At 44.8% G+C, this 27,401-nt stretch overlaps 1 protein-coding gene and 3 long non-coding RNA genes across 8 annotated transcripts in view; 3 read left to right on the forward strand and 1 right to left on the reverse strand.

Moving 5' to 3' along the window:
* Positions 1-5,857: 5,857 nt before the first annotated feature.
* Positions 5,858-8,856, forward strand: LOC145517373 (uncharacterized). The gene is made up of 3 exons (XR_014061998.1): positions 5,858-5,960; positions 7,351-7,457; positions 7,678-8,856. It is a non-coding gene; the product is annotated as an uncharacterized LOC145517373 (long non-coding RNA).
* Positions 8,857-14,373: 5,517 nt separating this feature from the next.
* RCAN2 (regulator of calcineurin 2) overlaps positions 14,374-27,401 on the reverse strand; it is a 272,351-nt gene continuing 259,323 nt past the window's right edge. For all 5 annotated transcript variants that reach the window (XM_081519651.1, XM_081519649.1, XM_081519650.1 and 2 more), the window contains one exon: positions 14,374-16,940. In XM_081519651.1, the coding sequence (XP_081375777.1) occupies positions 16,780-16,940 (161 nt within the window). In that variant the 3' untranslated portion in view covers positions 14,374-16,779. The remainder of the gene's footprint in view (positions 16,941-27,401) is intronic.
* On the forward strand, positions 16,543-22,883 carry LOC145517375 (uncharacterized). The gene is made up of 4 exons (XR_014062000.1): positions 16,543-17,186; positions 17,268-17,357; positions 17,557-17,688; positions 22,648-22,883. It is a non-coding gene; the product is annotated as an uncharacterized LOC145517375 (long non-coding RNA).
* On the forward strand, positions 18,366-21,013 carry LOC145517374 (uncharacterized). The gene is made up of 3 exons (XR_014061999.1): positions 18,366-19,014; positions 19,627-19,716; positions 20,349-21,013. It is a non-coding gene; the product is annotated as an uncharacterized LOC145517374 (long non-coding RNA).

The raw sequence follows: 27,401 nt of genomic DNA on the forward strand, positions 1-27,401 counted from the left end.
TCTTTCCCTTTCCCTTTCCTGTGCTAAGTTGGGTGTAGGCATAAGCCTTGAATTGTAACCATTTAACACGCCAGCTACTTCTTTTCTAGCCTCCTGTGTGCCTCCTATGAGTTCCCCTTTCCTCCTGCCAATCTCTTTTGCCACTTTCATTGGCAGCCTCCTGTTATGAAACCCGAGAGAGAAGAGAAACAAGATTTCCATTCGCTACAAAACCCAGGCATTTTGGGCTACAGAATCCATGCTCTAAACCAGAGTTTCTCAACCTCAGTGCAAATGACATTTGGACTGGACAGTTCTTTGCTGGGTACTGTCCTCTCCTGGGGGCTGTCCTGTGCACTGCAGGATTTTGGCAGCATCCCCGGCTTCTACCCATTAGAAGCCAGTAGTATTCACCACCCCGCACCCCACCGTGACAACAAAAGGCGTCTCCAGGCATTACTAAATGTCACCCTGGTTGAGAAGCTCTGCTCATTATGCTGCCTCTCCTTGCTGTGGGGCCCCATTTTCTGGGAAGTCATTCCTTTGTTTATTTCTTTTGCTATGCTGTGTGGCTTGCAGGATCTTAATTCCCCGATAACTCCACCAGGGATTGAATCCAGGTCCTGACAGTGAAAGCCTGGAATCCTAACCACTAGGCCATCAGGGAACTGGGAAGCCTTTCCTGATTCTCCTCTGTCAAGGCTGATATTTATTGAGATGTTACTACGTGCTCGTAGCTCAGTCAGTAAAGAATCTGCCTGCAATGCAGGAGACCTGGGCTCGATTCTTGGGTCAGGAAGGTCCCCTGGAGAAGGAAATGGCAACCCACTCCAGTATTCTTGCCTGGAGAATCCCAAGAACAGAGGAGCCTGGCAGGCTACAGTCCCTGGGGTCGCAGGAGTCGGACACGACTTAGCGACTAAACTACCATCACCACGTGCTAGGTAATGCCTAGCTTTTTACGTGTACTTGCTTGTTTCATCCTCACGAGGAACCTGAGTGGCAGGTTTTATTGTTACTCGCTTCTGTAAAAGAGAAAATGAACTCAACCCAGTAAAGACTGTGCCCAAAGTCACTGGAACCCTGAAGCTGGGATCCACCCAAGGGTCTGTTGCTTTCCAGCCTGTGTGCTCTGAACCACCCACTGTCTTATATCGTCAGAGCCTGTTTATAGCTTGGCCTCCTCCACTCGTCTGAGTCTCTGAGAGTAGGGACCAGTGTGTCCCCAACACCCACCCACCGCACAGCACTCAGTTCAATGTTTCTTAAGTGAGTAAACAAGATAAAAGCTTCCCGCCTCCAAAGAGGGACATTGTGTAAACCACACACAAGTTTCCCACACAGGAGAGGTTGCCGTGCCCGTTGCAAGAGTGTCCAGGACCTCACCGGACTCAGAAGTCAGAATATTTTGTTAGAAAAACTTCAGAAATAATACTGAATGTGTGTCTGCATGTTTCCCTGCTTTAAGGAATCTTTAAAATTAATTCAAAGGACCCGAGAGAGAGGACTCAAACAGATGGCACATTCATTCTCAAAAGAAATAACATGACAGGCCTTCAGGATTAAATCTTTCCATCCCCTAATGGTCACATACACGTGTGTGTGCGCTCAGTCGTGTCTGACTCTGCAACCCCAAGGACTGTGGCCCACCAGGCTCCTCTGCCCATACAATTTTCCAGCAAGAATACTGGAGCGGGTTGCCATTTCCTTCTCCAGGGGATCTTCCCAACCAGGAGATCTAACTGGCATCTTCCTCATTGTTAGGCAGTTTCTTTACCACTGAGCCACCAAGGCAGCCCTGAAGTTTTACAGGTAAATGTTGTTTAATAAAATGCAACAGGGAGTTAATATATTTCTTCCCTCCCCGAAGTGAAGTGTTTTCTCACATATCAGCATCTCAGCCTATTAAGGGATGCTGAGATGAAAACTAGGACTTGAAGCCAGGCCTGTCACCCAATGCTTTGTTACAAGCTTTGTCTCCTCACCCTTCTCCAAGCTTCTACCTGCCGCCTTCTGCCCTTGACGAGCCCAAGGAAAGAATGTTAACCTTGACATTACAACTGACTTGAGTCTTGGTTCTGCCACTTACTAGATAAGGAACATTAAGTAAATCTCTATTTCTCTGGTTGGTGTCTTTATCTGTACAATGGGGAAGGTTCCATGATCTTTTTCTCAGAGTGCTGTTGTAGAGTTACATAATAAAGGAATCTATTATATTTTAAAAAATGATTTTCCTGTTTCCCTCCGTTGGGGTTTTTGAAAGTGGCTGCTGGATAGTGTTTTCCAGGCAGCTATCTGCGGGCCTTTGTGAGATTCTGTGTTTCTTTCTGGGCTGTTCTATTTTGGGGTTCACTCCCCCTCCCAGACGCTATCAGCGCTGCTGGGGAAGGCACAGAACCACTCGTGGGGGTGTTAATCCAGGGAAAGTAACACTGGGTTCTCTTCTGTCCCCAGCAGTCCCCAAGCTAAGGGAAATGTGGTTGGTGGCCTTGAGGGATGAAAGGAACCAACCCAGGAGTGTGTGAGGAAGGGTCAGTGGAGAAGCAGGGAGACGCGGTCCAGTGGCATTTGCCAGGAAGATTTTGACCCTGTGCCGGGTTCTGAACCACAGTGTGCGCATGCGCATTCGCGTTTTGTTTTGTTTTAAGCCCATGATCTCTGGGTAACTTCTCCATCTTTAACTTGATTCTGGAGCTAAATGCTCTTGCTTGGGCAAAGTTGGTTTTGCTGTAGGTAGGAACTTTTCTCTAACCCTGTCCCTACTCTGTGGCTTATGTCATTCAGCATGGACTAAGGCTCTATTTGATTTTTGTTGTTTTTTTTTTTTTTTTTAATAATTTTTTCTTGGAGTATAAAACAAGAAAAAAAAAAAAAAAACGCATGTTCAGTCATGTCTGACTCTTTGCAACCCCATGGACTGTGGCCCGCCAGGCTCCTTTGCCCATAGAATTTTTCAAGCAAGAAAAATGATTCCCTCCTCCGGGGAATCTTCTCGACCCAGGGATCGGATCCACATTTCTTGTGTTTCCTGCATTGGCAGGTGGATTCTTTACCACTAGGACCGCTTGGAAAGCCCCCTTAGAGTATAGTTGGTTTATAATGTTTTAGTTTCTGGTGTACTGCAACATGAATCTGTTACACACACATGCACACATGTATATCTACTCCTTTTTGGATTCTTTTTCGTATAGGCCATTACAGAGTGTTGAGTAGAGTTCCCTGTGCTATACAGTAGGTTCTTATTAGTTACTTATTTTTTATATAGTAGTGTGTATGCGTCAATCCCAATCTTCCAATTTATCCCTCCTCCCCCTTACTCCCTGGTCAACGTAAGTTTATTTTCTACATCTGTAATTCTATTACTGCTTTGTAGATAAGTTCATTATGACAACCTTATTTAATTTATTAAAAATGAGATTCTACAACCTCTGTGAGTGTCTAGATCTACATGTGACATTCCGTTTGAATGTGAGAAGTTAGAGCAGGAGGAAATGGGCCAGTGGGATCTTTGTTTCTGAAGAGACAGGCAAAGAGCTCTGAGTGCAGCTGGAATTATGAAAATGATTTTCCTGATTTTACATGATTTCCTGATTTTTCTGTTTTTCTCAACAAAAGTTAAAGAACTTATTTACATTCTCACTCTTTTCTCATGGTTAAGACTTTTAGAATCTTGATAAAGCTTTCTACATTGTGGTTTCTCAGGAAATATGAAGAAAGGTGTTTCTTCTATGGAAGATAATGATAAAAGGTGTTTGCAATCATACACAGGCATTTCCCAAAGTCACACAGTGTCTAACCAGGACTTGGGAAAGAGTCACTTCTCTTCAAGCAAAGACTGTTTCAACGAATAAAGAAGATGTGGTACATATCTACAGTGGACTATTTGGTGGTTGTTGTTTTTCAGTCGCTAAGTTGTGTCCGACTCTTTCATAACCCCACAGACTGTAGCCCACCAGGCTCCTCTGTTCATGGGATTTCCCAGGCAAGAATACTGGAGTGGGTTGCTGTTTCCTTCTCCAGGGGATCTTCCTGACCCAGGGATCAGACCTGCATCTCCTGCATTGGCAGGGAGATTATTTACCACTGGGCCACCTGGAAAGCCCACAATGGACTATTATTACTCAGCCATAAAAAGGAATGAAATAATGCCTTTTGTAGTGACATGGTTGAACCTAGAGATGACCATACTAAGTGAAATGTCCGTGAGAGAAAGACAAATATGACATTATTTATATGAGAAATCTTTAAAAATGCTACAAATGAACTTGTTTGCAAAGCAGAAATAGACCCACAGACATCAAAAACAAATTTATGGTTACAAAGAGGAAATGAGGTGGAGGGATAAATTAGGAGTTTGAGATTAACAGATATACACTACTATATACAAAATAGATAAACAACAAGGACCTCCTACATAGCACAGGGAACTATATTCAATATCTTGTAATAACCTATAAGAGAAAAGACTCTGAAAATAATATAATACACACACACACACATATATATGTATATATATATATATGTGTGTGTGTGTGTGTGTGTGTGTATGTATGTTCTATAAATTTTTTCAGTTATATAGCTGAATCACACTTCTGTACACTAGAAACTAACAACATTGTGAATCAACTATACTTCAATTAAATAAAAGAAAAGACTCTTTCTTCCCAGTAGAACATTCACTGTTACTGTCCTCAACTGTTTCTCCTCCAGTTACCAGGAGCCTTGAAATACATCAGCTTTTTATTTGTACACCTTGGATTTTAGAATCACCATCCACTGGAAAAAGGAGAGAAGGGAACATTGTGAAAAACGGTGTCACAAGGATTAAGTGGCTGTGTCAGAGAGAGGCTTACTGGCTCTTATTTCTCCCAACCTTGTCTGGAAATTGGTGACCCCAGTGAAGTCTAGGAATGGACCTGGGTTTATTACCGCTTTTCATTCCATGGACTCTGACTCATTAGCCAGGAATCACTTGGCCCCACATCTCCTCTGGACCGAGACTCTGGACTTAAAGCTGAGGTTCCTTCCCATCACCTCACCTGCACTAAGATAGTGCCTCCATTTCATTTTAGATGCCCTGATTTCTATAGGTGTAGCTCTGAGAATGCTTTTCAACCTGGGGTTTGTGTGTCCATTGGTTGTCAAATTCATGTAGAGATTGGCGACTACATTTCAAAAATAATGAAGGAGACCTCCCTGGTGGTCCAGAGGTTAAGACTTCACCTTCCTGGTGAGGGGACTAAGATCCTACACGCCTCCTGGCCAAAAACATCATAAAACAGAAGCAATATTGTAGCAAACTCAATAATGACTGTAAAAATGATCCACATCAAAAAAATTTTTAAAGAAAAATAAAAATAATGAAGGGGACTTCACTGGTGGTTCAGTGGTTAAGAGTTCACACTTCCACTGCAGGGAACAAGGGTTGGACACTAAGATCCCTGGTTGGGAACTAAGATCCTGCAGCCAAAAGAAAGGAAAAAAGAAAGGATGAAAGAAAGAAACAGAACACGATGAATCAAAAAAGAGATATAGGCATGCACTGCATGTAACAAGGATAGTCATTATTTTATGAAAACTCTGTTTCAGTTTATACACTTCAATTATGGGTCTCAATATAAACAGGTTTTAAACATCAAATGGAAGAGGGGAGAAAATACAATAGCAGACCCAAAGAGGCTCCCCAAGCCCTCTCTCAAACCTGCAGTCTTCTCTATTATAGGCTGGAGGTGGGTGATGGGGTAGAGGTTACAAGAATAGTTTTGCTAGTTTGTAACTACGTAAATAATGTGTCTCTGTGTGTGTGTGCGCAGAATCACTCAGTCGTGTCTCTCTTTGTGACCTCATGGACTAGAGTCCACTAGGCTCCTTTGTCCATGGAATTTTCCAGGCAGGAATACTGGAGTGGGTTGCCATTTACTACTCCAGGGGATACTCCTGATTTAGGGGTTGAACCCGTGTCTCTTGGATCTCCTGCATTGGTAGGTGGATTCTTTACCACTGTCTAGTACCTTGCTTTAGAATGTAGGGTGATATCTCTCCTGTTATTCTCAGAGTTGGGGCTTTAGATGCATTTGGGAAGAAAAATGGAAAATGGAAAACAAGCACTATGCCAGGCGCTGGCAACCAGGCTCCCAATTCCCTCACTTCACAATAACCGCTTTCTACACAGTGGGAATGGGAGCCCCCGGAGTGGCCTCTGGAAAGCTGAAAAGAAAAATGTCAGCTAAGAGCAGCCATTCATCAATCCCCACCTACGATTGTCCTTCTCATGGTCCAGACCAGAATTTGGAACTTATTTAAGGAAGTGAAGTTCACTTACAAACTGGTAGAGGTATTGCCATCAACTCTCCAAAAGACCACTGGAAAAATCTATTGATCAAGCAAAGCCAAGTTTATTGGACACACTGAGGTGAAGGGGAGCTTCAAGTTGCCCGAGTCTTACCATGTCCCAGAGGGGAGGCCCCCGGAGGTTATTTGTAGCAATTGTTGCTGGGTAGGGTTTGGGGAGTCCGGGGGTTTCAGGCGGGCCTTTCAAGGCAGAGGACTGATTGTGAACAGCACAAAGTTTCTGGCATCACATATTTTGGGTTGGTAGGTATAAATGTCTTGAAGTGAATCTAGAAAAGGAGCTACCGCTTGGTCAGTGAGAGGTTTGCTCAGGGGAGCCCTCTATCGTCTGAATAAGGGAACTGCTTCTCCATTTCAGCAAACTGCTTTTGGGCGGTGCTGTGCTGTGTGCAGTCGTGTTCGACTCTATAGTCCATGGGATTCTCCAGGCAAGGGAGTGGGTAGCCATGCCCTCCCCCAGGGGATCTTCCCAACCCAGGGATCGAACCCAGGTCTCCCGCATTGCAGGCGGATTCTTTACTGTCCGAGCTACCAGGGAAGCCCAGTTTTGGTGTGTGTGTGCTTTAACGGCCGTGCTGTGTCACTCAGCAAACTCTGGACACACATATTTACAGGAATTTCCTTACGCAATCAAATTATTTGTTAAGAGTCTCATTTTCCTGGGCAAGAATTTTCTAGAATAAATAGTTAAGTCACGTTCACTTATGAATGAAACGGCCTACTTATCTTGGTATTGAGAAGCTGCTAAAACAGGATTTCTAGACATAAATAACTGATGAATTTTTATTTGCTTTTTTCTTTTTATTGGAAAAAAATATGCTTTACAACATTGTGTATTTATGAATTTTTAATAGTTAATTTCCATCCTGTCTAGTGTTTTGGGAAAGAATCAGAATCAAAGGTATATTGTCAGATGCCACTACACCCAGTGTTTAAAAATCAGGTGGGGGAATGTGTGAAAGGAAAAAAATAGTGCTTGAAATTGGGATTAAGTTGTTGCATTTTCTTGAAATTTGTAAGCTTTGAAAATTTCCAAGGGAGAATAAGGAAAGTGCACACAGAGGCAAAAACTGGGAGTGATGCAGCCACAAACCAAGGAATGCCAACATCCCCCAAAGTTGAAAGAGGTAAGAAACAGATACTCCCCTGGCGCCCCTGGAGGGATATGGCTGTGCTAAAACCTTGCTTCAGACACAGTGATGTGTTATGGACTTCTGTTCACCATCGCTGTGAGAGAATACATTTGTCGTGTTTGAAGCCCTCAAGCTTGTGTTCATTTGTTATTGTAGCCATTGGAAACTAATACAAGGGGTAAAAGGGGGCATTTCTTCTCATTTCCTTTCACAGAGAGAAGAATGCTGTCTCTGAAAACCCACTGTACACCTCCCCTCAGGTCCTGTGAACTAAGTTCCAGCTTCAAGGATACTGAAAAAGAAGTGTCTGGCATTTTTAGCCTTTATAAATCTCTCTGCAAATATATATAAAGTAACAGTTTTGGGCAAACCATGGCATCTACCATGTGACATAGTGGCCATGTCATAGACAGCAGGAGGGAGATGGAAATGGACTGGCCAAATCCTAGAGCCAAACCCTGGTACCTGGACTCAAACATTGCCTGCACTCTTCAAGTGAATGTTTTCACCAGCATCTGGGTATCACTGTCTTTCTTACTAAGTGAGTCAGTGGATCCCCACATTCTTCCTTGGTAGCATCTGGCCACTTTTCCCAGGGTGAGTTCTTACCCAGCCATGGCTTGGCTGACCTTCCCAAGTAGCTCCCAGCCAGGGAAATCCCTCTTGAGGTAGGTGAGTTTCCTTAGTAACATTCAGCCACAGCAGTCCCTGTTCTGACTCTTGGTTCTGCCTTCCCAGAGGCTGTCCACAGGCAAGGGAGGTGTGCTTTTAGCTTTCTATACCTCTGTGGATGGGCTTTTCTGCAATTCCAGGTTGTCATCTATGTGACCCTCCTGGTGTATAGTCACCAACTGACTTCATTGAGGTGGGAGAAATCTTTCTTCTTGCATTCAGGATTTAGTGTTTGTGTAACTGTTTGGCTCTCCTTCACGCTAGCTAAGCTGGCTGAAGCCTTGACAGCCTTGGAATAGCTCGTTTTCTCCTTCAAAGACAAGGAGAAGCGCTTGCCAGGAGACTTCTCTACTGAGGGCATTCATCCTTCAAATCTGACCAGTGCTTCTACCCCCAAGTACATGTATTTTCTTTTTGCTTCATTAATTTTAGAAATGTGGAAGGTTTGGGGTTTGGCTCACAGAGCATTGTAACACACAAAGTCCTGTCATCTGGAAATTGCCTTGTTTGATACTTTCAAAATAACTAAATGGAAAAAAAAAGCCCACACTGAGACCACCAGCTAATATAATGGCTCTTTGCCCAAAAAACATTTGGAGGCAAATGCTTCTGCTGACCCACAACTCGGGACTAGTGGGGCTTTAAATCTATTGCTTGTGGGATTGTAACTCTCCTACTGGGCTGTTAATCTGATTGTTTATTAAATGTCTGCTGACTTGTTCATTTACTGGGTTTCTTCAGCACAGCCAAGGTTCTTCAGAGAGTAAGTGCCATGGGACTCTGGGCTTTTAATGGAAACTGACAATATATCACAGGGGATGAAGACCTTGAAGGCTTCGAACAGAAGATGGATGAGGTTCTCTTAGCAGCTCATTTCAAGAAGAGTTCAGGAGCTCCATGTTGAGTTAACTGATTAGGTCTTTGCTGAGCAGGAAAACATTTGTCATTCTGATTCCGTTTATCCACCTTGCAATTAGAATTCTTTAGCAGTGGCCCCAAGTCCTTAAATTCCTTCATCACACTGGGAGACATGGCAGGGACTGGAAGAAGCCAAGAAAAATAGTTCATGGAGACCAAGCATCCCTGAAAAGGTGACTGAGGTGAAAAAACAGTACAAGAAGCAGAAACTACCCAACGAAATGGATAGAATGGGCCCCAGGTGGAATTTCACCAAGGCTTAAACACAGTTTGGAGCTACTGTCTTCTTTAAGGGTTTCCCCTTTTCTTCCATCCATCAGACTCTCATGTACCTACATAAGCATGCTCTTCACTTGTCAGAATCACGCGTACTTTCTGCTTAGACCCACCTTTTTTAACCTCTCTGTCCTCCACGTGGAAACATCCACACCCTATCATTGTCTGTTTAGACTCAATTCTTTCAATCTGGTAAATGAAGTTGAGCCACACATGGCTAAGGAGAGCTGTCATGTTCTGGAGTGATACTCTCCAATAAAAATACAGTGAGAGCCACGTGTATAATTTTAAAATTTCTAGTGTAGAAATTTTAAAATTTCTATTGTAGTATACAATAAATGAAAAGAAACAAGCTAAATTACTGTTAGGGTATATTTTCTTTTATCCCAACATATACAAAATACTTTCATTTCAACATATCTCACCGGTCACATTTCAAGTGCTTTGTGGTCATGGGTGGCTAGTGGCTATTGCACCTCTAGAGTCAGTCTTGTGGCTGTATCATCAGTACTTTAGCAAATCTCACAATAACATGTTCAGCCAGGTCTTGACCTTTCCTGGCAAGAGTGTGGACCGAATATTTTATATTAGAGATGTCCTTCCTGGGCCCTTAAACTTTGCATTTGCTGGCCTAATATCTACATACATGTCTCTCTCTCTTTTTTAATATAAATTTTATGTATGTATTTTTGGCTGTGCTGGGTCTTCATTGCTGTGCAGGCTTTTTCTCTAGTTGTGGTGTGTGGGCTTCTCATAGTGGTGGTTTCTCTTACTGCAGAGCACAGGCTCTTGGGTGCATGAGCTTCAGTAGTTGTGGTGTACAGGCTTAGTTGCTCCACAGCATGTGGGATCTTCCTGGGCCAGGGATCAAACTCATATCCTCTGCATTGGCAGGTGAATTCTTTACCACTGAGCCCCCAGGGAAGCCCATATATGTCTCTTATGATCCTACTGTATCACTTTTGGAAATTCTTAGGAAGAGGCAGAATCATGAAAAAGTCTTATAATAAATTTATTGCTGTAGGCAGAGTCTACAGTCAATACTGTAAAAACTTTGGAAATTCAAGTCTGATATTACACAGAGTTGTATCAATATACTGATCTCCATTTTTCTGTTTCTTGTCTTTTTCAGAAGCTCTGCCTTTTTTCTGCTCCCACCTTCCCTTTTTACTTTTAGTGCTTCTTTGACATTATCGTAGAGCCTTGAATATGCAGAGCTCTTTTCACTGTGATTGAAGGGACGGCTTGCATGCATGCACCTGTCTGTCATTCAAGTGGCTGTGGGTAATATGTATAAGAAATGTGGAGTTGTTTCATAGTCAGGATTGACATGGCTTCTAAAAAGTTGATCAGAAATCAGTATCACCTTTCTAGGTTTTTTCTTAAGAAATAAGAAAATAAATAGTTCTTGTCGTGGCAGTCTGAACACGAGTTGGAAAAAAATTCCCAGACACAGAGTATTGCAGAAAGGAGTGAGTTTATTAAGAACAAAGAGCAGAGACAATGTGGGCACTGAGAACACAGTGCACTGACCTCCTGACGGGCCAGGGAGAGTCGACAGGACACTGTTAGAACGGCAGCCTGGCTCAACTTTTCATGTAGCCAGTTTTTATAATTTCAAGGCAAAATTCCTGTTGGAAGTCTGATTGGTTAGGACTCTAAAGGGTGAGCACTGACATAGGCATTTTTGTCTAAGTTAGGGGCAGAAAGCCTGCTGGTGATGATTGGGAGGGTGGTTTGGCAAAGGGGCTCAGTCAGTTTCAGAGGTGACTGTGGTTCTGGGCTCCTCTTCTGTGGTCTTGGTGCGAGGCGTTGCACCTGTGATCTTGCTCTTGTAAAAGAGAGAGCATAAAAGATACATAGTAGGGATGTTTCAAGTAATTTGTTCAAGAAAAATGTCCATAATAGAAGAATATGAGTTTCTAGATTGAAAGGACCCATGAGGAATCCAGTATCTGAGTTTTCTAAACAGTTGGGACAAAGCAGTCCTACAAGGACCCAGGGAAGAAATACAGGTTACATTAAAGATTCAGAAATGAGAATGACCTGTGGCTTCTAGAAGCTGGAAGAGCAGTGGAGCGCTGCCTTCACACTCAAAGACGTTCCAGCAAACCAGACTATCAGTCAGGAGTGAAGAAGCAATGAGACCTGCGAGGTCTTGTTCAATGTGCCTTTCATGCTTCCTTTGTCAGGGACACTAGTGGAAAACATCCTGTGTCAAAACTAAACACCTTTCTCCCCATCCATGTGTTCAAGAGCATATGTGGCTCTGATGGACCCACTAGGGTACTCTTTCACCTGGTCAGGAAGCTAGTCTTGGGGACTTGGCCGTGGGGCCACTCTGCAGCTGGGGCCAGGGCTGGCATTGGGGTGGCAGTTGTACCCGCTGGAGCACAGGACATGGGCTCTGCAGAGGAGGGGCTGAACTTGGGCACATTGGAGAAACAACTACAAATCTTGCTTTTAGAATGAAATAGACCCCCCAGGCAAATCTGAAGTCTGTTGGGGAAACAATAATTTCATTAATAATTACAGCTAGTCCAAGATGCCCCACAATCCTTCTTGCCCAGCCCTCCAAGTCTTCTAATTCAGTTACTGGGTGAGAACGGAAAATAATGCAAAAAAATCATGGAGGGCAGCACAAAGTATCTCAATCATTTCAGCCTTTTCTGGGTTTCCTATTTCCAACTTAAACCAAAGGCACTTGGTTACATGCGCACATGCACTCGCGCACACACACACACATGATTAATCTAGGATATAGTTTCCTTTTAGAGACCTAAAAAGCTCCTGAATCAACTCCAATAACACTTCACCAGACTCTCTTTGAAAGGAGCAGATGAATGAGTTGGACAGAAAACTTTTTGCTTGGAAATTTCCCTTTCTCAGATTGCAGATTTCAGGGGAGAGCCTGCCAATTGTTCAGCAATGCTTTGCATGGTGGCTTCTGGCAGGGACTCTCTGTACCCGCAGCTAAATGAAGGTTTCCCTGCGTCACCGACTTAGCATTCTTCATCACCTGCTCTGTCCTCCCTTTCCCACACCAAGGTCTTCTAAACAACTTGGGAAGAGAGAAAAAACTAAAACTCTAACTGTGCAGGATCCCACGAGGCCTTCCCAGGGCAGACCTTCTCCCCAATCTTCTGTTTTAGTTCGTCTCTGAAGCACCTCGATGATAGTACTTGATGCACATTTCCCGAGTTGTTTTGCAGACATAATCTCTGCTGCCCACCCCACCCCCAGTGGAAGATGTTAACTCCTCGATGACTGTGAGCACATAGCCCCAGGCTTCCTGGAGCCTAAGCACCGATAGTGTTCCCCCCTGTGACACCACCCTGCTATCTTACCACCAACCAATCAGAGAATTGTGCAGGAGCTGATTACAGATCCTGTGACCCCCCTGCCTCACCTGGCTTTTATTTTTAACTTTTTATTTTGTACTGGAGTACAGCCAATTACCAGTATTGTGATAGTTTCAGGTGGACAGCAAAAGGACTCAGCCATACATATACTTGATCCATTCTCCTCCAAACTCCCCTCCCGTCCAGGCTGCCACAGAACAGTGAGCAGTGTTCTCTGTGCTGTACAGCAGGTCCTGGTTGGTTACCCATTTTAAATATAATGGTGTGTACATGTCAATCCCAAACTTCCCCTCTCTTTCCCCCATACTTCTTCCCTGGCAACTATAAGTTCATTCTCTAAGTGTCTCACCCGGTTTTTAAAGGTGCTTTGCCAAAACCCTTCAGGGAGCTCAAAGCTTTTTAGGTGTGAGCTACTTCTTCTTGCATGGCCCTGCATGACACCTTACTCTGCTCCAGATTCCGACGTTTCAGTCTGTTTGGCCTCACTGCATGTTGGGCACACGAATTTGCATGGACATGAGTCCATTGGTGGTTGTGAAAACTCAGATCTGCCGAGTGTCTGTCCTGGAGTGGAATCCCTCCTGGATCGGTCTGTGTTTAGCCTTGGTAAATATTACTGAACAGTACTCCAAGGTGGTGGTACCAGTTATACTCTGCCTTGACTGACACCATGACTTCGTATTTCCTCAGACCTAAGTTTGATAGGTGTGTAGTGTACCTCTTTGAGGGTCTGATTGGTCCTTCTCTGATGAGAATTGATGTTGAACACATTTCAATGTTTAAGGGCCGTAGGGATATGTCAGGTGTACAGTGTATGTGTGAGTTGCCTGTATACTTAAAAGTACCTATTTAAGCATCTTAACCATTCTTACCAAATGAGTTGCCTCTTTTCCTAAGTGATTTGTAGGAGTTCTTTTTACATTTTGGACGTGAGTTATTTAACAATTATGGGTAAGATTAATACAATTATCTTCCCCCAATCTGAGGCTTTCCTTTTCACTCTCTTAATGGTATAATTTGATGAACAGATGATTTTAATCCTCATAAAGGAAATGTACCCATATTTTATTTTATGATAGTGCTTGCTGTGTTCCATGTGGTACATTTTTGCCTGCTTCAGGTCTATAACTGGCTCCCAGGGTGGGTCAGCAGGTAAAGAATCTGACTGCAGTGCGGGAGACCTGGATTTGACCCCTGGGTTGGGAAGATCCCCTGGAGAAGGGAAAGGCTACCCACTCCAGTACTCTGGCCTGGAGAATTCCATGGAAAATTCTATGTATAGTCCATGGGGTCGCAAAGAGTCTGACATGACTGTGAGCCTTTCACTTTCAGGTCTATGACAGCATTTCAAAGAAAAGAATAGAGTGGGGATTATGTTGAAAAAGTCTGTGTACACTTAGGATCAAGCTGGCTGAAGTATAACAATAAGCAGGGGTGTCTCCCAGACCCTTTATCAGAGCCCAACCCACCCCTTCAAATTCCTCTTCCTTCATGACATGCTGCCAACCAGCTCTGCCCACTCCCCTCCTCCCCCGCCCCCTCCCCCCTCCCTTTCAGGAAGAGGTGAGTTAATTTCATCTCTTCATAACGTCTTAGAAAGACTATAGACGGAGTCTCCCTCTTCCGCAATGACTATCACATAGATCCAATTCAGGCAGACAACACAGAAATTACACTACATGGACAGAGTCATTCACCAGTTATATTTGAAATCTAAGCTCTTTGAGCTATACACGTGCACAAATGATTCAGTTGGTGGGTATCTTCCCCTCCCCCTCCACAGTTAAACTTTTCAAACTTAAAACAGTGCTGAAGAGGCTTGCATCCTGTGGGTCAGGGGGATACTGAGGCAATTCTGACTTTCACGATGCTTGGAGGGGAGTCTTGTCTGTTTCCTCCCCATCTCCTGGGATATGTACCTCTCTCCACCTCCCCAAACCCAATCTCATGAGAGAATTACTTGATCTGAGATAGATTAACATCGACATTTTGCAATAAGTGTGGCCAAGACTAACCCCCTGGGTCATACACTCCACTGAGTTTTTATTTTTTGATGACACACAATTGTCATTTCAACTTTGACTAAATTTGATTAGAAACGTCTGATGGAACTGTTTTGAAAAAAGTCATTTCCAAATAGTTTCTCTCATCCAGATTTCTCTAGAATCTGCCTTTTTCTGAAAATTCTGAGTTGTTTAAACAGTCAAAGAACCCACAAATGATTGAGAAGAGTCAGCACAGAAATGGCTGAAGCCTGTAGTTCTCAGCTTGCTCGACTAGAGGGCAGCATTCTCCACTATTAGGTCTAATCTTTTTATTTGTCCATGAAAAACCAAAAACCTCCGCAGCAAAGGAAAGTCAAAGCATTTGCTTATTATATACTCCTCAGATTTTATTTTTCAAAGGAGCCTTCGTTTTCCTTATGGAAACTCAGGATTTTACAAGCAGCGCTGTCCTCAGTTTCACCTGTACTGTGTCCAGTACTATATTGCTATATTCACAGTAAAACGGACTTTTATTTCTGAGTAGTCAGTCTAATGTTTTCAGTTTCTGATGAAACTAACATACACCTTAATCAAAAACCACAATAATCCTTCCATCAGGTGGCTGTGTTATTATTCTCGTGTTTTTCTGAGGCTTGGGTAATGACAGTATTTCCCCACTCCGTTGTAATTGACATTTGCATCTAAAGAAAGTCACTGAACGTACAGGAGTAGATGAGGCCTGGTACATTGAGCAGAAGGTAATGGTTCTATAGGTGTATCTTCTGTAATGCACTTTGGGCTAGAGAAATAGAAAAATCACATGTAACGAAAACAAATGTTTTTGAGCAATATGAGCATTGTATGAGTAGGACTTGCACACACATTTATGGATCCATCTTTCCCTTTGAACATGCTCAGCAGCTGCCACGTCAATTTAGCTGCATTCCGACTGCCTGCAGCTGACACTTGCTTCTTCACTTTATTTAAAAACAACTGGTCTTGATAGCAAAGATGTTGGCTAACTGTTTATATATTGGCAAGAGAAGTTTTGTGCCCTTTCAAAATTCAGCATTATACATAATAGAGTGTAATATTATCAGATTACCTGTATTAGTATATGAATGCATTCATAAGCAATGCACATATGTTTTAAAGCAGCTAATGGCTGAAGAATCACTAAATAAAAAACATCCAGATTTTTAAAAGCACAGCTGAAACATTTGTACAAATATACAAAGAGAAGAAAAAAAAAACAATCGTTCAGACACCATGAGACTTTTGTAATAAATAGGTTTGTCTGAAGTCGGTCTCTATCACCCTGGACAAGCCTCCTCAAGGAGGTTGGGAAAGATTGACAAGGGAATCATGTTTAAAATCTACTGAGGGTAATCTTTGGGGCCAAGCTCAGTTTTTCCTCCAGGAATTTTCACAGAGCTATGAAGTCTTTGACTCCAAAGAGTGACAATTACCCAGACTTGTTAAGCTGGAGGATGCTGATAATTTTGCTAACCTAGATAGGACATGACTGGATGCTGACAATCGGTGACTTATAGTATATCCTCAAATCACAAAAATAAATGCTGGTGATCATGCATGTCCTGGGAATGTTGGGATGCAGAGGACTGGGGAGACCAGATAGGGAAATCTCATGCAATCAAAGTCAAGTTTACTTATGGTCCTACTTAAGTGGCCAGGAAGAAAAAAACAACGCACACACGTCAGGACTGGGACTGGAACGGTTCACAAACAACACAGGAGCTATTTGTCACTGATGTCTCCGTCTTGGATCCACATGAGAGCATGAAGGTATATAGGCTGTGCTGACCGTTTAATAAGAAAATACTACTTTTTTTTTTTTTTTCCTAGAACCTCCTAAATAATGGATTATACTCGGTGGGTATGATATGATCAGGAAACTTATCACCTTTTCCTAGCCCTTTTGTCCGAGAGGCTTGATTACAACGAAGGAATTTCAAACAACCAAACACCCGGGGATTTAAAGGCAATTAATTTTTTTTTCCGACAAACAAACAACAGGGAGGAAAAAAAAAAAAAGCATGGTAAAGAGTAGACAGATATTCTCTTGGAGGCGGAGTGGTGAGCTCAGTTGGACACGGAGGGCGGCGGGCCAGGACGTCGGGTCTGGATGATTTTTGGCTTCGGGGATGTCTTTGGATCCTCTTCCTCCTCAATGTCACTGTCGCACACATGCACGACGACGCTGGGGGTGGACTCGGTCCCTGCATGCAGCTCATACTTCTCTCCTGAAAAGCAAGTGGAACGGGGGTGAGAAGGCGGGAGGGAATTCTAAACTGATTATTTGGTGAAGTTTGTTTAGGAAGTGAGGGGCCATTTTAACATGTCTTGAGAGATGCTGGGAGATGGTGTCAGAAAGTGGAAAGAGATGGGTCTGTCTCTGTCTCAAGTCTACCTTCTGTCACGTGTACAGCCCCGGGCAGGACCTGTCACCTCTCTAAGCCTCAGCCTCCACAGCTGTAAACTTCAAAATGGTAATAACAACAGTCTGAAGGGTTGGGGTGATGACTCAGTGGGCCCGGCTGTAAGTTACCCGTTTCTCTTCTATTTCCCAGCATGGCTGCTAACCTTAAACCTATCACATCACTCCTTCATCTTTCAGAGAAGGTTCTCCAAGTTCTCCTCCTTCTGGACAATCTCCTATGGTAAGAGCTGCCCCAGGCTGGAGTAAGGTAAGATCCCCACTCATCTTGGATCTGCCACGGTTACTGGCTAATGGGGTTATTAGATGATACTCAAGGCCCCTCCCATTCCAAGAGTCTATCGGTCTGTTTTTGACTGGCTCCTCTTGTAATCATTTCACTAGTAGCCGACTACTTTCTGTCTGTATCTGTCTCCTTTCAGGAAGTATCTAGTGAGCATCTCCCATGGTCTGACCCATTGCTAATCACAAGACATAGTCAAAACCATTGGCATCTTTCACAAGAGCACAGTGCAGTGACGGCATGTGGAAACAAAGTGTCACAAAATGCAATGGTAAGTGCTAGGGTGGCAATATAAGTCAAGGGTACCAAATTGCAAGGAGCAAGTAACTCTGAAAGGCTTCCCCATGGAGGTGACAGCTGACCTGGGTCTAAAGACAAGTAAAAGGCATCCAGGAGGGGACAGGCACAGAGGACCTTCTCAATCTGCATGCTCTTAACTTCTCAGCTTAACTGCTGACACACTTTTCTGAGTCTTCTTCTGACATCCCATCCTTCACAAATGGGAAACACCGAGAAGCAATGTCTCCCATACACCCACCTGGTCAGCAGCTCTCCAGATATCACTGGATCGAGTCATCATTTCTTAGACTCTAGGACAAAAGATTCTGCATCATCTCCCATCAGTCATGATGGCCATGTTTTTATACCCATCCAACCAGCTACTTTTATTTAGTATGCATGCATGCTAAGTCGCTTCATTCATGTCCAACTCTTTGCTACCCTATGGACTGTAGCCCTCCAGGCTCCTCTTTCCATGGGATTCTCCAGGCAAGAATACTGGAGTGGATTGCCATTCCCTTCTCCAGGGGATCTTCCTGACCCAGGGATCGAACCCGTGCCTCTTGCATCTCCTGCACTGGCAGGCAGGTTCTTTACCACTAGTGCCACCTGAGATGCCCTTTATTGCTATAGTCTCACCTAGTTTCTGAAGTCCCACCCTCCCTCTAGGATCAAAGCCAGACACCACCCAATCCAGGTATCTGGCCTGTCAGCCTCTGTCTGCAGTGGACAGCACCCTTTTGGATGGCCAGAACCAGGGCAGCATTTCTGTGCTTCTGTGCATACCTTGGTGAGCATCAATGGTGAAAACAGCAAATGCTTACAAGGCATAATTTTAAATTTTATGCTGACATTAGGGAACGAGCAGCACTGATAATGCCACAAGTGTCAAGGTGATGCTGGGAACAGTGTAAGTGTGGGAACAATGTAAGTGTTCAGAGTCAGCTGTTGGATGGATTGAACTGCGTCCCATCTCTCCAAAGATGCTACAGTCCTAGCCCCAGTATGTATGACTGTGACCTTCTTGGGAAATAGCATCTTTGCCGATGACTAAGTTAAAATGAGGCCATGAGGGTGGGCCCTATTTCAAAATGACCGGTGTCCGTATAAAATGGCGAAATTAGGATGCCTGCCTCATCCAAGGAGAACTCCACGTGAAGTCCGGAGTTGTGTTGCCGTCATCTGCGGAACGACCAGAAGCTACAGGAGAAGGCTGGACCAGATCCTTCTCCAGCACCTTCAGAGGGAGCACGGCCCTGTCGACACCTTGATCTCGGACTCCTAACCTCCAGAACCTGAAGCAACACACTGCTCTTGTGTAAGCCACTCGGTTTGTGGTCCAGTTATGGCAGCCCTAGCAAATGAATACAGCCAGACCCTGCTAAGAGCCTTCCCTCTCTGATAAGAGTCAGAGAAGTCTTAATTGGACTCCCCTGCCCACCGACATCCTAGATGAAGGCACTGGGTATTTCACAAAAATGAAGTGTGACACTTCCAGCACTTCCCTGGAACTTGGCAAGCAGCAAAGGGGGCGAGAACTAGTCCGAACCACAGAAACACAGCTCATAAAGGCTCCATAAGTTAGAGTCAAGATTGGGTGAAACTGTAGGTAGAAAGACTTGCATCAATGAAGTTGACATCTCTGATATAGTGAGATGACGGGGCCAGTTTAGATTTAGGAGAGGAGAGTGACAAAAACAGGGGACAGGAACAGAACTAGAAGGAGATATCTGTGTGGGTTACTCATGTGAGGCTTTGCTTCCCCATTGGGGAACAGGGAGGGACAGTCTGCTAACTTCCCTGTAATCGACAGTAAAGTTAGTATTCTACATGTACTTGTAGTCTACACACTGTTGCTACTCACAGCTCATCTAATTGTGCTTCTTCCATTCTCCTTAAAGTAGTTTGTCATTTTCATCAAAATCCCAAGGGAGAAGAACCACTTCAGATGTTGCTAAGGAGAGGAAGCTCAGTGCAGCCGGCTCCACCTGAGAGTTTCAGGAGAGGCTCTGGGTGACAGGTGGGCAGACTTGGCTGGTGGCTTCTTTGAAGAGCGGTTTTCAAACACCTGACAGTTTACTGGGTTGTTTGCTGGAAACAAGAGTTTACCAGCATGAGGATGCAAACCTGCAACTTGGATGCAGGGCATCTACTTTGGTACCCAACACCCCCAGGTGTTTCTCTGTGTTTCAGCGCGTCAGTAGCTATTTCTATATGGTTTGGTGTAACAGGCAGGGGGCTGCAGCCCTGTGAGGATGCTGGTGTCCAAATAGCTTCCCCCTCCCTCCCTCCATTCTGCATCCTAATTTTTTGTTGGAAAATGATAACAGTGAGGGGAGAGGGTAACAGAGCGAGGGATGCTGAGGGTGCAGAAGGGAGAAGCCATCCCAGATCAGCTCTGCAGCCCCTCCCAGCCACCAGCGCCCATTCATTTTTGGCATCTCATCTTTGTTTCTGGGAGAACAGCAAAATCCTGTGGACAGGGATGGAAGTCACTGTTCCCAGGATTTCTACAATTTTCTCCACTGCCCCCACCCTGCCCCGAAACCAGAACACTTTGCAAATCTGAACAAGAGACATGTTCAGACAAGAGACAGAGAAAGAAATAATTTCTGAGTAATCGGATGAGGTGGTTCTTGCTTTTCTGCACAGGATTTCTTCAATGCTCTCACGTTTAGAGAAGCAGTGCCTTTCGTGGAGACACTAGTGCCTGCTGTGGTCTCATCCGCTGCCCTGTTGGGTGGATATAAGGATGAAGTGGGCAGCAGCCTCTCATCCTCTGATGGATAGATGACAAAAAATGATCTGCCACGGCAGGTGGAGACCATGGGACCAGGGGGTGATGTGACGACAGCAGAGACTCCGGCCAGGGGACTGACCCAGCGCTGCCCCTTGCCTCATCTGTTGGAAAGAAGCTAGCTTTTAGACAAAAAAAAAAGGTAGTAAAATATACATAATGAAGGTGTTGATGAAACCCTTTCTTTGCCCTGGCTTGGATAAAGAACATTCTCTTAGAGACACCTCTAGTTGCAATGCATTTATCCACTCAAAAGGAGATGCTTACCTCTTGGACTCAGTGTGCTGGGGCCACACGTGGGATGGGGATCGGGCACAAGACATCTTGTGCAGGACGACTTTCACGTCGATTTAACAAAGTCAGATTGCTTGGTAGTAGAGCTGTTTCACTGCTGTGACCCCATTAATGCTGACATTTCTCTGTTCTATTTTTGGAAACTTTCTTACTATCAAAATCCAGCAAACCCCAACAGCTGCTGAGAGTGCACAGAATAAAAAGACATAGCTTTGGTCTTGCTGGATCGAATTGTTCTGTTTGGGGCCTTTTTCTCCCTTTGGGCTTCACCCAAAAGCTCATGTCAGTGCCGTCACCCTACTTGGGGACCCACTGAGTTCAGGAGGTGACAAGGGACCCAGGGGATGGCCAAGCAGACCAGCGTGTCTTTTCAAGGACAAGCCAAGGCTCGCCCTTTACACCCTTATCTCTTCTAATCTGTATTCAAACTGTCCTTTCCCGTGGGCGGAAAGGAAGCCAGGACCAGAAGCTCACAGAAAAGGCACGGATCAGAGTTTTTTACCTTCCTCTGCTGTGAAATTCACACTCTGTGAATTCCTAGCAAGCAAATGCAAAAGCCTCTGGCACGTGGTCACCCATTAAATTCTCATCCAGGTCTTTGGAACCGTCATAGGCTTGGGCATTGCTGAAAACCTACGTAGCTAAGTTTTAACTTTTCAGCTAAACTGAAAACTATTGGGATAGGGCAGGTATTTGTCCTATTTTCTGTGTGCTCTCGGTGCCAGGACACAGGAGGTGTCACAGACACTCGCCGTCTGCCCGAAACACAGCAGCAGCTACTCACTGAGCCTTTCGTGAATGCCAGACCACAGCTCTAAGGACTTCACACAAATTGGGTATTTAATTACAACAGCTCTGTAACAGGGGTTTCATAAGGTCTCGATGATATGGGAGGACACTGAGATCATGCAGGTCATGAATGGCAAAGTCAAGTTCAAGGTCAGGTCTGCCTGACTTCAAGGAAGGTGCTCATAACTCCTCTCCAGTTCTGCCTCTCACGATTCTACCACTTTCAAATTCTACAAGAAACTACTGAAACAGAGCCTAGTTTTAACTTAATATTCTTTCATGGCAACTCATGTTTTTAGTGAATATTTGTTCTCTAGCTAAAGTTGGACTACTTATTCCTTCTGCATCTTGTGTCTTTTGTTTTCGGCCAGTTGCTAGTTATTCTAGGTAGGGCTTCCTTGCCAGTGAGTCTTCTTTGATGACAACGCTTAATACATTATAAAAATAAAAGGGCTATAATTATAGACTGAGTTAATTTTCATGTCTGATGGTAACTTTGGGATTCCCAGGTAGGTACAGTGGTAAAGAATCTGCCTGTCAATGCAGGAGATGCAAGAGATGTGGGTTCGATCCCTGAGTCAGGGAGATCCCCTGGATTGGAAATGGCAACCCACTCCAGTATTCTTGCCTGGAAAATCCCATGGACAGAGGAGCCTGTTGGGCTACAGTCCATGGGGGCACAAAGAGTTGGAAATGACTGTGTGACGGCACTGACGGTAATTTTGGACTCTGAAAATACATCCTCCATTATTTCTTGTTGCTTGAATTTTACTGTCTCTCATGTTAAAGGTGAATTCTCAATAGTCACGTGTTATCGTAGACTGACTGTGTTTTGCAAGGATGGTCATAATATTTCCTGCCCAACATAACTCTTGTAGAACTTTGCCATTCCTCTCCCGAGGACTGCTTGGGTCTCCTCCCCTAAAATCCGGGCAGTCCTTTATGCAATCTTGACTAATACAGTATGGCAGAGGCCGGCAGTGACTTCTGAGTTAGGGCACAAACAGAGCCAGGCCTTCCACCTGCTCTGCCAGGGAGCTCACACTTGGAACCCCACCTCCCTGTTATAAGGAAGCTCAAGCAGCCCATGAAGAGATGCCCATGGAGAGAAACCACAGCCTCTCTGGGCTCCCCAGTCAACGACCATGCCAGCTCCCAGCCAAGGGGGTGAACCACCTCAAAAGCTGATTCACCTCTTCCCAGCTGAGCAACCCAGCCACGCTGCAAGCAGCGGAGATGAGTGGTCCCCCTGAGTCCTGCTCCAAAAGCAAATTTGTGAGCAAAATAAATGACTGTTGTTGTTTCAAGTCCTGCATTTTGGGAGAGTTTGTTATGTAGCAATTGATAAGTGGGGTACAGGTGATATAACTTTTTTGTTCCAAAGCAAGCTAAGCCCCTACAATTGAGTTGGAATAAATTGCCTTCGGTTTTTCTCCCCTCATTTCTGCCCTGCTCACATACTGTTATGGTGGACCCTTTCCCAGCACCAGCGATTCCTGGGAGCCCTCTTTCACTCTTCCCCAGTGGAAGAGGAACAACATCTAATGGGTACCTTTGGGGAATGCCAGCTCACTCTGTGCCACCTTCCTCCTGATCCATCCCTGTTGCCAAGGGCTTGTGCCACTTACTAAGCCCAGCAGAAAAGACCCTGTGCCGTGGGGCAGCCTGACTCTTGCCATGTTTCCATCTCTGGGACAGGGCGGGTAAAACTGCGTGGCTCTGGATTTCTCTCTCTTTTTTTAACTAGCCACCGGCTAGTTTTTTGTTGTTGTTGTCTGTTGTGTTTGCTTATTTATTTATTTTTTTCAGCCATACCACCTGGTTAGCCATATCTTAGTTGCAGGATCTTAGTTCCCTGACCAGGGATTGAACCTGTGCCCAAGGCAATGAAATTGTGGAGTCCTAACCACTGGACTGCCAGGGAATCCCCTGGGTTTCACTATTAAGGAGCCTTCCATGACTATCACTCAGCTCAGCCACCTTCTCAGCTTTAGCCTTTCATTAGAAACGAAGCTGGCATGGTTCGTCTCATCTCCCATATTTATTATCTAACCCTCAGTGAGTTGTGAACCAAACAGGGAAGAAGCAGGTGCCAGTTATTCGTCTAGACTGAATTTTAAGAATGGATGACAGCTTATCAAGGGGAGTGCCAACAGCATCTGCAGTGGGACCCCTGGACGCAGAGCCAGGCTGTGCTGGGTGCTCAGTGCCACACTGCAGCCTGGATTAAGAGCCCTTCATATCTGATTAAGAAGAAAACAGAAAATTCCAGGAGTAAAATCATTCCAGGCTTGGTCAGGCTGAAGAGACGCTGCAAGCCCCCACCCCCAATATTTTTCTTGTTGTAAATTTTTTTTTTTCAAGAGGAAGCAGCAGGCACGGTCCTGTCCTGACCTATGGGATAAGTAAAATGGAATTTTCACGTTGGTTATTTTTACCGAACAGGCTGCCTGTTTGAGGGGTTGAACACAGAGATTGAGGGAAGGGTATGGAATGACTTGAAATGTGTTTGCAAGGGTTCACATTTGGATTGCCCTTCCTTTTGAGTGTTAGGTTGGGACTTGATAGCATGTGGTAGGGAGAGGAGGCCCACAAGCCCTGGATCATCACTCCATGGTCAGCCGTGGAGGTGGAGGTGCCCGGCCACAGTCCAGCTGAGACAGGCCTGGGACCTGGGCCCCTTGGCTGCAGGACTGCCATGCTTGCAACTGGACACATCTCTCCTCCAGCTACAGAATACAAAGAAACTGTATGGGACTAAAAATAACTGCATGGACGCACAGTTAGGGAAAATTCTGGACAAAAGATACAAAGAGACCAAAGAACCCAACTGCCACTTCTAAAGAGCCCAGAACAAAAGCAGGGTACTGTGCATGACCACCCCTGCACCCAACACCATGAAGGAGTGGGAAAACCACCTAAGCCACCCCTCCAGCCTGACCCCTGGACACACCGCAACTCACCCCGTGGAAGGAACAAGCACACCCTTCTTGGGGGAGTGAGCAAGGGAACCTGTTACTTGTTCTTGCTCCCCTCTGCTGCAGCAAGGGCCCCCCAAAAGCCTAACTTGAATTTCTTGTCTGGCCTCAACTTCTATTGATGAAGGAGACCAAGAATGATGGTTGGTATCACAGCTCTCAGATAGGGGAAGGGTGGGGAGCTGGGAAGGGGTTAAGGGGTGACTGGTACCTCCTTCTCTCCATCCCAGGCACTGGCCAGAATTTGAGCTTACTGTCTTTTAACCCTCTCTCAGTCCTGGCAGGGTAGATACTGGTTTGGTTTGGGGTCCAAAGGCTTCCTCAGTAGAAGGACCAAATTATACTGAAAAACATCTGGAAGTTTCCCAAAGCTGTACCTCTCTCCCCATCCAGATATGCTATTTAGCAGTATTTTAGAGTTATTTCCTGGAGAAGGAAATGGAAACCCACTCCAGTATTCTTGCCTGGAGAATCCCAGGGACGGGGGAGCCTGGTGGGCTGCCGTCAATGGGGTCGCACAGAGTCAGACACGACTGAAGCGACTTAGCAGCAGCAGCAGCAGAGTTATTTCCTGGCAATTTTGTCTTCTCCTATTTTTCCAAAGGGAAGGAAAGAAAGTGTGTGTGCGTGTGTGTGTGTGTGTCTAGGGAGGGGTGGGTACCAGGTGGTCTCTGTACTGTTCCCCCAGCCCCACCCCTCTTGTTTCTGCTCCCACACTGGTATCTGACCCCCTACTAGTCACTCCTGGTTGTGACTCTGCCGTATTTGAGGACCACCTAATAAATACTGGGCTTCCCTGGAGGCTCAGCTGGTAAAGAATCCACCTGCAATGCAGAAGATCCTGGTTCAATTCCTGGGTCAGGAAGATCCCCTGGAGAAGGGATAGGCTACCCACTCCAGTATTCTTGGGCTTCCCTTGTGGCTAAGATGGTAAAGAATCCAACTGCAATGCGGGAGACCTGGGTTCCATCCCTGGGTTGGGAAGATCCCCTGGAGAAGGGAATGGCTACCCAGTCCAGTAGTCTGGAGAATTCCATGGACAAAAGAGCCTGGCAAGCTATAGTCCATGGGGTTGCAAAGAGTTGGGCATGACTGAGCGACTTTCACTGATAAATGCTACCATAGTGTAATTAGTGTGCTTCTCAACCAAATATGCCACACTCTCAAGAGTGTCTGGAAATGTGATGGGGATTTCTTTTCTTTTTTGACTGTTATAGGGCTTGGGTAGAGTGTGGATACTGGCATTTAATAGGTGAGGCCCAAAGATGCTAAATGTACTCAATGTGTAGGATTGTCTGTTCCAAAATATCACATTGAGAAACACTAAGCTAGGAGCTTAACATAGGCACTTACATTTCAGTAGAAGACTAAGATATGGCTTGAAAGTCAAGTGACAATAAGCAGGTAACACACATTAAGCATTTACTATGTTCAGGGCTGGATATGTAGATGCACATGGATTATCTCATTTGATGTTTGCAACAATCTGATTTTATGGTTGAGGAAGCCAAGACATAGAGAGGTTAAGACAGTTGCTCAAAGTCACACAGCTAATAAAAGGTGGAGGCTGGATTCAAACTCACATCCTGAGGTCTTTTTTTGTTTGTTTTACATCCTGAGGTTTAACTATCATCTGAAAGCATGGAAAATGCCTCTCTTCATGTTGGAGCTTGACTGACAGCTACATATTACATTTTGTCTTTTTTTGGCTGTGCCACGAGGCATGCAGGATCTTTGTTCCCCAACCAAGGATGGAACTCGCACCCCTGCAGTGGAAGTTCAGACTCTTGACCTCTGGTCCACTGGGGAAGTTTTGACAAAATCAAAGAGGACATGACCCAGGGCAGAGGGACTTACAGAAACTTTAAAAAATCACAGCTGTGGGAATTCCCTGGTGATCTAGTGGTGAGAATTCAGCATGTTCACTGCCGTGGCCCAGGTTCTATCCCTGGTCGGGGAACTGAGATCCCACAGCCACGGGATGTGGCCAAAAGAAATTAAAATAAAATAAAATCACAGCTATTTACTAGTCATCTATTCATGAGATCAGTCTGAGAGTGAAGAAAGAACCACTTTTCTAAGTAGAAGTGGAAAGAGGGATTTGGAATTGAAAAAAAAAATCTAGGGAGGAAGAAATATCAGAGAGAGAAGTCCTTTGCAAAATTTTTCTTGGATTCCTTTCTGGTTCCATGGGCTCATATTTAATTTGGGGAGAAAACTGCTGTAGGTAGACTCGAGGGCAGGACCAATCACTGGAGAGCAATTCGATCTCTTTCCTTTGTGCAGCTTCTGTCAGAGAATGCCCTCTCAGCCTGGGGGGCAGAGGGTATAAAGCAAAGCATAGACCAACTCCAATATTTCACTGGCAGTTCTGAGAACAAATGCATGTGAATAACAACCACCACCACCAAGGACACGCAGCTCGTTCTTACTGCCCAGTAGAGTCTGTTTCAAGTGTTGTACATACCTTAATTCACGCACAGGCAGAGGAAACCAGAAATCTCTGAGGATGCCCTGCTAAACAATACTGCTCAGAGAATGACCATGGCATCCACCATGAGTTCAAAAGTGTCTGCATATCACTGGGCTACATCCTTTACAAGTACTACTTATTCCATCTGTGTGATGTGCTTGCAATTTGTCAAATTATCACCATCTATTAAAAAAAAGTGAGGTGCAGAGGGGGAAGTAAATTGCTCCAGGTCCCCACATAAGTGGTGGAGGCAGGACTCCAATGGAGGTCCACTGAGTGTCAAAGCATGACGTTGCCTGTGATGTTTAGGGATGAGTTCAGAAGGGCATAGAAAAGACTTCAGGGCTGCACATGGATCTCTCTGCCTCAATGGG

The sequence above is a fragment of the Giraffa tippelskirchi genome, chromosome 8, assembly GCF_054371585.1.
Source record: "Giraffa tippelskirchi isolate mGirTip1 chromosome 8, T2T-mGirTip1v1.2.pri, whole genome shotgun sequence".
Classification (NCBI taxonomy): domain Eukaryota; kingdom Metazoa; phylum Chordata; class Mammalia; order Artiodactyla; family Giraffidae; genus Giraffa; species Giraffa tippelskirchi.